Source organism: Egretta garzetta, unplaced genomic scaffold (assembly GCF_000687185.1).
Source record: "Egretta garzetta isolate BGI_Z169 unplaced genomic scaffold, ASM68718v1 scaffold155, whole genome shotgun sequence".
Classification (NCBI taxonomy): domain Eukaryota; kingdom Metazoa; phylum Chordata; class Aves; order Pelecaniformes; family Ardeidae; genus Egretta; species Egretta garzetta.
Window position 1 is genome coordinate 396009 of NW_009259613.1, and position 12117 is coordinate 408125.

Below are 12117 nucleotides of genomic sequence, written 5' to 3' on the forward strand. Positions count from 1 at the left end.
CGGACACAGGGAAAACTTCTAGCAGCTTCTCACAGAAGCCACCCCTGTAGCCCCCCCACTACCAAGACCTTGCCACAGAAACCCAATACAGTTGCTTAGTGACATACTGTATAGCTGGTTTCTCTTTGCAAAAATAATTTCAAAGTTGAACAAGAAAATGGTTAGCATTCTCTATCTCTTCTGCTTAAATTGCTCCTTTGCAACTTTGACAGTATTAAAGCTCTCAAGTGCCAACACTGACAGAAGATACCATAGCTTAAATGACCCTGCAGAGCAAAAATTTTATTACCTGCGGAGACAGCTTTTGCAAGTTGTAAAGCACAATAGGAGAAAAGTAAACGGGTTCTGTGTAATAGAACATAGTTTCCTCAAGGAAAACACTTTCATCTTTTCAGGACATTTGACCAGAAGTGACATCATTCACCAAGTGCTTCAAATATCTGCATGGAGAGGAAAAAAAAAAAAAAAAAAAAAAAAAAGAGATACAAGAGGACATTTGTCAGGTCTATCAGGCAATCCTTCTGGTGGAAAGGGAAACTGACTAAGATCAGTTTAGTCCTAATGCAGTCATGTTTTCACTTAGCAGTACACAGGCAGCCAGAGCAACAACATATGCACTTTTTCCTTTCTTTATCTCTGGCGGCCTTCATTCATCTAGAAAAGGAACAGGTGTTTTGGCAGTGAGAACCAAAGCCTCACAGTTTAGTCATTCAATTGAATTTGCAGGTGAATTGTTAGAAGACTTCTGTATACTTCTTGACGCTTTTGGGGCAAACTTTTTTTAGTGACATAAAATAAATATGAGGTCCCTTGCTCGATATGAAAGATGTGTACCTGACACTGTGTGGGTCACCAAAAATTACTTGAATTTGCTGTATAGGACCTTAAGTAATGCATTTCAGCATGATTTCCTAATGATGAGTTCATTACGGTGTAATATTTGGACAGCTTCTTGAACTTAACCCATGTTTATTTTCTCATCTTCGATATGCCTATGATCATACCTAACTGACATGTACTGGCTTGGGAACCTGGTTGTATCCATGGCTGTCTCCCAGATCTTGAGAAAGTCCCCTGAAGTTAAATTCAAAAAAAGCACTTAGAGGTTTTAAGCACGGGTATTACATTTCCTAGGTTTTATGCACCCAACCTTCCAGGGGCAAAGTTCAAGCCGTCTTTGGAAGTAGCCTGCATACAGCACAGGACAGCTCCATTTCAGTACCAGGTAGATGGTGCGGTCTCTGTGTAGCATGTGTAATGAGCCTTGGGGATAGTACTTTGTCCCCAGCAGGACAGGTCCTAGGCTTGACAAGACCAAGCTTGAAATGCTGGAGAACAGAACCAGGACTTGGAAGACCCATGTTTTGTCACCCGCTCTGTCAGAATGATCCCTCCACCCCAGCCCTATTTATTGGCAAAGCTTTGTAAAGTGCTTTTGAGTTTTTACAGAAAACACTTTGACAACTAAACTAAAGCTGACAAGTGGGAGATCCTGAGTGAAAAGCTGGAAGTGCGTTCCAGCCACCAGAATGTGCAGGAGCTGGTGGCAAAATGAAGTCCCGGTTCTTCAGTAAGTCTTCTGTAAGCCAGGTCCCGTAAGAGGCACGTTGTGGGTATAAGCAAATAGTGCCACAGGAGCATGAGACAATGGTGAGTTCACTTGGCTGGTGGCACACAGCGGGCTGCAAAAGGAGTGCAACTGGGAGCCCGGGAAGGAGGCTGTCCCACTCAGGCAGGGCAATCTTTCTCCTGGGTTGTTGCAGGAGCAATCTGAAAATGTGAGGCCCCTTGCTGAACTGAAGCCACAGCCTCATTTTGTGCCTCTGTAATCTAAGAGCTGTACGCTACATGAGAAATGCTTCCTGTCCATGGCAGCCAGGCGCCAGACTGAGGCTGCTACATGCTGTTTCCCAGCCATGCACAGGACTCAAATGAAGAAAAATTGCATTTAAGATATGAAGGTCCAGTCACCTAGCAACTATAGACCCACCAAAGGTTTCAAACTAGCTTGGACTGTGTATCTCCCCAAGTCTTTATTTTTATGTATTTAATTACAGCAGCTTTAAAAAAAAAAATGTATTAAGATGTTCAGATGGATTCTTGCACAGGAGCAATTACTGGAAAGGAAATACGTGTTGCATACATCAAATGCTAACAAATTTTGGACAACAAATTACTGTACTATGCTCTAATTGCACAACATGGCATTATACTATCTAATAGGAAAAACGGAGAAAGCTGCAGATTTTTGGTTGATGTAGGACAGCTTCAGGGGCTGATCACCTGGACTCTGTTAAGTGAGTAAATAACATGCACAAATAAGTAAAAATATTGGCCATAATTTCTATCGAAATTATTTCACATGGCTTTTGCAACATATTCCAAGTCTTTTGTGATAGATAGCAGCTACTCATAATGCTTGGGAACAATTGCAATGTCCAAAAACCGCCAAACCATAACAGCCCACCCCAAAAGCACAGAAGAACTGAGGGCTTATTTGTTCTATGGAGACTTACAATATGCCATAAAAGAATGCAACAGCTGAATCGGGAAAGAAGTGTAAGTAGCATTTGCCTCTCACTTCTCAGCACAAGGAAATTTGTGGGATGTGACATGTAAGCCAGTTAGCAAGAATATTTTGACTTTTTTCTCATTGTGTCAGCTTTCCACAGATGGAAGTGACTTGAGACCATACTATTATGGTTAACGTAGATGTTCTGCTATGAACCTGTTACACACTCGGGAGTGCAGTACCATAATGTAACAGCAAGAGAAAGCTACAGCTGAGGTACGGTATCTCTCATATAGCGAAAAACGGTGGAGATAGCCAGTTCTGCGTACCTAGACTCAACTGACCAGTATGTATGACTGGGAAATTATTTTTGCTCCACATGTAATATTCTTCAGATATTCTCTTCTGTCTGCAATAGCCCTTGCACTTCTGTGGGCTTTGGAGGGTGTTTGTTGCCTTGTGTAAAAGTAACCTCCAGTTGCCTATCTATAAGGATTGCTGATAACTAACCTCAACTGGGCTTAATGGATACAAATATGAAACCAAGAGAAATAATTAATATTGTTCACAAGCTTTCAAGAACCAACTCGCAAATGTCTATCGGTACACACACATTATGTATAAAACCAGGCTTCAGACAGAGACAAATCAGGGCATTTTCTGATTGCTTTTTTCAGTTTCTGAAGTGCAACAGCCCAGTGCTACACTTGACAAGTTTCAGATACGCCAGCCATTTGTAATAGAATACTGCTATGTGTTCAGGTCCTTCCCTCCTCCTCCTAAAATACAGTTTTTATGAAGTAATTTATTATTTGAGATGGTTTGAGATGATTGAGAAATTATGCTTGAAGCTATTTCAGCCTGTATGCTGCTGACAGTATTTTCCATCTGGTCCTTTATTATTTAAAAAATTTCATATTTTCTTGTTTATAAAATTTCATACATCAGTGCTCTGTTGTGTGTTACCTGTAGGAATGTTGTCTGATGATTTTATTCTTGCCTAAAAGTCATCTGCCTTTATTTTAATTAAGAAAATGCAGATAAGAACAAAAGTTCTTGCATGTAAGTGTTTCTTTCCATCTCCCTAACAAAAAATAAAATAAAAAAAATCCAGAAGTCTTGGTACATCAAAATAAAGATGTAATTTGTTGCTAATATGAAAGGTAAAAATGATGGAATTGTGCGTTCCTTTCAGAAATTCACTAAGAAAGGCACAGCAGCTCAGAATCTCAAAAATAGGAGCCTAAAATTAATGTCATAGATTCATGTCACACATCTGAGTGAGAATATTGATGGGCAGGCAGTTGACACTCTGCGACTTCAGCAAAACAAATATGTGGTATCTTATGTAATCACAGATACCTTTATCAGAATGTTTTTAAGCTGCAGAACTACATAAGGCTTAGGTTTCAAAATTCTCTGCTACTTAATCTCAGAGGTAAGTGCTTCTGACACTAAACAGCCAATGGTGGAAACCTGAGAGGGAGGTGCACTAACCGTTCTCCAAGTGCATGTTTCCAAGTTAGGAGGACATGTCCTCCTGAGAAAGATGCAACAAATGAACTTCTTAACATTGGGGAGCGCGATGGCTCTCAATTACTCTACTTTTGTAGGGGGCATTTTTTAGAAGGATTTATGGCAGGTATTTTAAACGGTGTTTATAAGCTGTGTCTTGTACTTTGGTCAAACAGGTATGCTAACAGAGGGAGAAGCACAGAGTGGATTTCTGCAATTACACGTTGTGCACGTACACTTCAGAAGAACTGGCTGTGGTTAATGGGCATAGCATCCTAGATATCCTGAAAGTCTCTCTTTGCTTGTATGATTATAGACCCCCCAGTGCTACTGTCTTTTCCTCAACAGTGACATCTGCTCTCATTTAACATGTTGCCACTGAAATAACTAGGCACTAATCCCCTCTTAGATTATGCTGCTGATTCAGGAGGGGTGTGAATAAAGACAGAAACCACGGAGAATAGCACAGCAGAACAGTATTTTCTTAGTGTGTGGCGTAGACCAGTTAGGATAAAATCTAACAAAAATAGGAGAGGGATATTTATTCAAAATGGAAATATGTTTATTTAATCTGGAGAAAATTTGTTTGGCTGCCTTCTCTGGTAGGAGGGTGTGCTTTTTGGGATGCAGTCAGGAACTAAGGAGAAGTTCTCTGCTCCTGTGTTACACCACTTCAGCAAATGGAAGGAGCAAATTTAGTAATTAAGTGTTCTCAAAAGGTTGCGAAGTGAGTTCATTAAGTGAATTACTAAACTTAACAAAACCATGTCAAGATGAAGAGGCAATTGTGCATTCTCTTTTATGCAGTATTCTGCTGTAATTAAAAAGCTGTTCTAATGGTAACATTTTCCACAGCAGGAAAAAGAGAAACGATTATTGTTTAAACCTGTAAAAGGTCTCATTCATGATATCAACAGTTTTCATAAAAAGCATAGTTTTGCCTTGCTCTTCAAGAGTTTTAATGGTGGAAGCACTGACTCATTTTGGTAAGATGTTCATGACTCCTTCTTTAGAGGCATGCCTTGCAATAGACATTCATATTTTACAATAATGTATTTCACTGCCATATCTCAAAGTATTTTGACAGAATGAGTAAATATTACATTGTCTGCATAACAGGAACAGTAGTGACACAGAAATTACTTGCAGTACAATTCAATTAACAGAGAAAACTGAAAGTAGAATTCAGGCCCTCCATACCTCTCGTCTCATTAGGTATTTGAGGGTTAAGACATAGACAAACTGCATTGGTCTTGTCTTTTCTGCAAATTTCAACCTTCACCTGGAAATGCTGGCCCCATTCCCAACCTATTCCGTTCTTCTCTTCTTCATGGGCTGTCATGAGAACTCATGCTGCTGAGAATACATTGAATATTGATATTAGCCAGTAAATTATAATCCTGGGAGTGGTAACTATTGAAATCCCATCTCAGTCCAATTCGCACCACAAGCCCAGCTTTTAGAAAGCACAATGAAGTTCTGAGGCAGTCTCCTGAATTTTTCTTCTCTGGTAATTTGTATTTCTCAGTTAGTCTACTTTAGGTGGGTATTTCAATATCCACCCACGAGTGCCACTTTGTAAAAAAGTCTTTGACTGCTTCACAAGTCATTTACACCTTTGTGAAATAGCCATATTTTTCTATGAGGCAATTTTGTGAGACAAACCAAAAGCCACTCCACAATAAAAAACAGCCTCAAGTTTGAACCATCTAGTATGCAACTGTTTACCTGATAGCAGAATTAGTCTGCTCAGTAAGCAGAGTCCTCTCAGAAGGCAAATAATAACACGTAGAAGAATTTTTCACTATTTATTTGAGAGAGAGCAAGTGCATGCATGAATGCACACATGAGGATTCTTATTTTGAAGGATAAAGAAGTGGAGAATAAAACCTATCTGGAATTGAGAAGTCTCGAGAGACTCTTCAAAGAATCTCTCAACTAATCCCCAAGGCACACTCAAGAAGTGGGAGATCATTCTGGGGAAAAAAGGGGAGATCTTCAACTGAACTCTTCATGGCCTGTCTATGTGTGTGCATGTTACATGCTTCTTACCTCCAGAATTATTTGCTCGCTCCTTGATGGGCATTGCCCTATTGCACAATTTGAGTTGCCTATCAAAACTAACTTGAGACCCAAGAAAGTCAGCAGAGAAAACAAACAGGAGAGACAGAAATTTGGCTGAAATACCTGCTGGAGCTGCCAGTCCCTCTTCACTGACTAGGCAGCCCACAGGAACTAGTTCTCTGTGTTGGAAGTCTGCCTTTGGTAACACCCTCTAGAGCCAGCACAAGGAACCATGCCAGAGTTCATCCGCTGATAGAAAGTGTATCCTAGTAAGGACTAGACAAGCTTAAAGCTCAGGGTGTTGGTGCTGACGTGCAGCAGATATGCAGAATGCACAATGCAAGAGTCAGTGGCAACAATAATAAAAAAAAAAAAAAAAATGAAAAAGGCTTTCATGACCCTGATGCGCTTTTTTGTGGTGTTTTTTTTTTATTCTGGCTGACCTGTAATCTCAGTATGGAACGAGCAAATAACATTGTTTGAAAAATGTTGCAGCATAAAAATGTCTCTGAGTTACTTTGTGTTGCATTAAGTAAATTGTTTCTTTGGTAGTTCTGTAAATAGAAGGTGATGGTGAAACCTGAATAGCACTCTTCTTGCTACTAAGCAGTAGTATAGTCAGTAATGTAGGAATGATTTAAAATTAAATTCCTTGGTATTTCAGCAGTCTGGATGCCTCAGTGCCTCTTTAAAGATGCTTAGTTTTAACAGCAAGTTGCTCAGTCTTTCCTGGAGTTACAGCACATAATGTGTGTAAGTTATATATGTATGTGTGTGTGTGTATATATGGAGGTACATATTTACATATTAAAATGAAGGGGACCAGGAAATGCCATGCATTTGATAAACCTAGAGAGAGACATGTATGTAGTTTGGAACTGTGGAAAAAACAGTAATTAAGCAGAAAGCGGGTTGTGGAGGGAAGGAACTCTTACCTCAGGAGACAATCTGCCCTACTTTCCTTTCTCACATTTTGAAATCTATGAATCTTTTACTTGCTTTATCACTTTTCCTGATTCCCTGCAGGCCAGAGCTGACAGCTAAGCCTCTGTTTTATCTTAAACTGTTCAAAGCACGTCAGAAAATTACTTACCCTGCTGAGCCTGAAAGTGGCTGCATGATTCCAGGAACCCACCTACTGGTTACCCCCAGTCCAGGTGATCCCCATTGCTTGAGTGAAATTGTAATGATAGCCCCAGAACCGCTGGCAGATTGTTACAATTTATGGTCTTTTACTGCTTCCAGTTGAAGACCAGAAACTGAGCTGACTCTTCTTCTTTTTATTTTCTCTAGAAGTAATTATTTATGTCTTGGGCCACTCTGATATCAGTGCATAAAGATATTAGTTTTTCGCCTTCTGCTATTAACAGCTGTTTTGTATGTGGATGGGGTCAAGCAGTTGCACTGTCTGTAACTGTCTTGACTGTTTATTCTCTGGGCTCTCTCTACTGCCTTTGAATACAGCCTTTACAAATACTATCTATTTTTATTCCACTGTACTTCTAAGAATTAGCTTTAAAATGCACTGTTGTCACTACACTTCAGCATGATAAAATGCAGGGACAAGGTGAGTGCAGGTGCATTTATGTCTCTAAAAATAGGATTGTACTGGAATTTGTGCAGTAATTTCATTTTAGTAAGCTTTAACTTGTGCTGAAAATTGATATACCTCAAACAGTTCTCTGTGATGAAGCAAAATAAAGCAGGATAGGAATTGCAGACTGTTTACGCTCAGCCCGTATCATGAAATGATATGCTCGTGCACTGCTTTTCATCTTCAGAGTTTTACCATCTGTATTACTGTCTCGTCTCTGAGAAGTGATCGTCACTGGTATATGAGATTCTTTCAGGATGAAATTCTGACTGATGACAACTGAACCTGTATTTTACAGTTCTCAGGAGGAAGCCATAACACCATTCTTTACTGGTGTTAGCTCTTGTGAGATAATTGTTTCTTTTTGCGAATCTGAGGAGAAAGAAAACACTAATGCTAGGCACAGCTCACTTTATTGTCACAAGGTATCTTTGATTTTGCACTGGTGAGAATGTTTGCAGGGAAGTTGTTGTTGATGTCCTGTTAACTAATAACAATCAGGTATGAAGGTGGAAGTTAGAGGACTTGTGAATCCTTGAAGGTCTGGACAACCCACCCAGAATGAATCTTTCAGTTCTCCCTACTATACTGAGATCACAGGAGGTGGAGATGTACACTGCTGTGGGTTACACACATCAGAAACTTCCTTCTTATTTTTGTAGGGTGAAACATTTCCCAAAGGCTCTCCAAAATCAGCAGGGAGTTTCTGTATGTCATTTTGGATCTTTGCTTACCATGTTGGCTGAATTCAAGCCTTCAACCCTAGTTCCATTAGTCAGTAAGCATTCTCTACAACATTGTCAGTGGGTTTGTTTCTTTTTGTTTTAAATTTGATTGTGTTGTTGGCACAGCTGGACTCACTATGCAGTGCAAACAGGGCAATGGTCTCCTCTTCAATGTACACTAGCAGACCATGCAAGAGTAGAGATGTACTAGCTTGAAATGTAACCTTGAATTAAGAAATAAATGTCAGTCATATCGTCTTTATGAAGTATTTTAGGTGCGTAGAAATTTAACATGAATTGTGTTACTGTAATGTCTTTCTTTGCTCTCATTATACTCAATCTTGGCGAATTTATGTGCCAGCTGATTTCTGAAATTTTGGAATTTATGAGTCCCGTGAATCCTTATCATGATGCTGTGGTAGTAATTAGAGTAAATATGGAGAAGGAGACTGAAAAGCTACTGGGTAAACAGGCCTTATTGCTTCCTTTCTAAATACACACTGCATTGCATTGCAAAATTTACCATTTGAAGATGTTTCAGACGTCAGAGATGCGATGAGAAACTTGGACAGGATTATCTTAGGGAGGTTGTGTGCAAGCCACTGCTGAGTTATTTAGGTTAGTTAACTAACTTTATCACATATTGTAAAAACATTTAAAAAAAACCCAAAAAAACCAAAAGGGCAGTTGGGTCATTTATGTCACCTTCACCAAAGCACTGTTCATAGAAGTAATTCCAAAGTAACTCATTGTCCCTGTTTATAGCATTGCGGTGGGGCTTGGTTTGTGCCAAGGGCCATCATTTGAAAGCACTCAGCACCTTCTGAGAGGTCTGCTGCAGGGCAGCATCAACAATATTTTGGATGATTTCATAAAAAAATACAGTATGGTTGCTAACAGTTCAGGTATGGGAAGAGAAGTAGATTTTCCAAGTGCAAACTGTACAATATGAAAGCTTGGGGTACCCAGGCACACGTTTTGATTTAGTCACAGATTTTGACAGTGCCTTGCTTCTCAACTATAAAAAAAGGGACAATAATACCCCTACTTTATGAAGGCATAGGGAAATAATTTCAGTCTTTCACGCATCTTGCAATTGAACAAATGCTGAAGATACTGCTCTCCTTATTAGATGGACAGGTCTGTCAATGGGCTGATGAAAGAATCAATGCTGAATGAAAGTGATAAGCTACAGATCATTGTAAGATAAATTAACTTCAGCAGATGTGAAGTTCTGTATTGCTTGCCTGGACCTATGGTAGCTGCTGTAATTGTTTCACTGCAATTGGGTTGTGGGAAGGGGTGTTGGTGACATGGCTAGTGAGGCAGAATTTTTAGACAGAGCTCTTTTACTTTTGCCTTTTTTTTTTTTTAATTTTGCTGAGAAGAAATGTAAAATAAAAATCTGTGTTTTAAAACATGAATTCATTTTTCTTTCTTTCTTACAGCTTGTGGCCAATGCAATCCTTTTTGTGAGTGTAAATTTGTATGGTGTCTTTGTGAGGATTTTGACAGAAAGGGCTCAAAGGAAGGCGTTCCTTCAGGCCAGGAACTGCATTGAGGACAGGCTGAGGCTGGAGGATGAAAATGAAAAACAGGTCAGTTTCTAAGCTTTATTTCTTCTCTGTTTCTTCTGAGATGACTGTAGTTATGTGAACCACAGGTCAGGACATTGCTGCTGAGTGCATGATGGGACGCGCATGTGTTTCCAGTGTGAAGGAAGGGTGCTGCCTCCCCCCACCTGCTTCAGCTCTTCCTCCCCAGTGCATGCACACTCTTTGCTCTTCATCTGTAGTGCACACAGAAGATGCAGGCTGACCCCACAGCTACTGTCAGCTGCAGCACCAGAAGGGATGTATTTTAGGGCTGATGCAAAGCTAACATACTATTGCAATCTAAGATCCTGGGTTTTTTTCTGCATGGCTGGTTTTGGGTGGGTGTTAGATATGCTGTAAATACTTCTCTCTGGCTGTGTATGCTACAGTCTGTTTGCATTCATGACACCTATAAACAAAAGTCTACATTCTGGGGACAAGGGGCTGCACTGATATAAGTGGATAAATGTGATAACAATCTATGCCTTTTCTCAAAAGCCACCTTACTAGTTTGATGGTTTATTTCGCACAATTTTATCAAGCAGTCTTCCAAGCAGATTTGGAAGCAATAAGAAAAAAACACTATATTGTGGAGCTTGCTGTTGTTACTCAGAGGTCTGCATCTTAAACCTACTAGTATCTGTTCATCTGTAAGGTTTGGACTACATTTTTCTTTCTGTCTAGGTGATAACGGAGGGCCGTGCTGGAATACATAGATATCACTCCATTGAATGGTGGTAACACTTTGACATAAGTGGTATTCAAACCTTGCTATACAAGGTGTTGGGGTCCTCAAAGCTTGTGTACCTCACACACTTGTACTTCTCTTCACTTGTAATTTCTCTAGCAAGTCTATTCCTATGTGTGAAATAATGCAGGTCCTTCAGTACCTTCTGTTATGAATTGCATTAATGTTTTTTTATGACCTGAACATACTCTGCAGTAAGTAGACGTCTTCTATGAACAACTGCATATCTTTGCTAGCTGTGTAAAAATGGTATTAGGATCAAAGCCTTTAGGCTTGATTCTGGTCTTTTGTAATCCAAAGCTGCAGATTTTCAAAGGCATAAATGTGCCATAAGTGAATCTCCATGGGATTTAGGCAAAGCTGCCATTTGTGCCTTTGAAAACCTGCTTCTGGGATCCAGCATGAAAATAATACAGATTTTTGTGTTTCACTAGTTAGCATATTAGCAATCTGTCTTATATTTTATCCATGCACATAAAAACACAAGAAAGCAAAAATGTTACACATAAGTACCATTATTGTTGATAGTGTACCTAGAGAGTCCTACAAATGTTTTTCCAATGCAGTATACAGGTCAGTGAAGAGTTTCTTTTCTCCTACACTTTTCTCCTACACTTGTGAAATTAACTTTATGCAACACAGTGTAAAACCCAATACAGTGGTGAAATATGCTAATTACCTGTCAAAAGTACCACCAAAATACTTGCTGTGGCTGCTGTCACGCTACATTAGAATACCTCTAAAACTAGGGTGAGAATTAAAACATGATTACAGGCTACAAAATTATTCTGCAGTTGCTGTGGCGTAATGTAGCCCAAGTTTCCAGCTGGCAACACTCAAGAGTGTTTGAGAGGAAAAGAGACATTGCTGACCTAGTTCAATTTTTGTGATCATTCCTGTATTTTTGTTCTCTGAAGTACCAACATTACATGTTAAAAAGGACTGAATTCTTTCATCAGACTTTCTTGTCTCATTCAAATGCTCTGACCTAAATACCGTAGCCTTTTTTCATTGAGAATTGTAATCCAAAATGCTAAAACCTTGGGAAAAGAAAGAACATGGTCTTGGCTTTTGAACATACACAGCCTTCTGGAGTTGAAGTGTTGACTGTGTGAGACAGAATACCACAGCTGAAACTGTAAGTGAGATTTCCTCCTCTGTGTCCTACTTACAGTGATTCTCCTCATATGGAATGCACTTGTAGTAATAGTCCCATGTGATAATTTTGATAAATCTATTTTTATGCACAAGAGCAAAGATTTCATGTTGTAGCATTTTCAGAGTCATCATGCAGGAGTTTGCAAGTAGGCTTTGAAAGCGTCGCTGGGGAGAAGGGGAGCAGACGGACTCTGCTTATTTTAAAA

At 39.6% G+C, this 12117-nt stretch overlaps 1 protein-coding gene across 1 annotated transcript in view; it reads left to right on the top strand.

Moving 5' to 3' along the window:
* The window catches only part of ADCY1 (adenylate cyclase 1), a 316417-nt gene that overhangs the window by 200925 nt on the left and 103375 nt on the right, over positions 1-12117 (top strand). The window contains exon 5 of the mRNA XM_009638467.2: positions 9859-10008. Within this exon, the coding sequence (XP_009636762.1) occupies positions 9859-10008 (150 nt within the window). The remainder of the gene's footprint in view (positions 1-9858; positions 10009-12117) is intronic.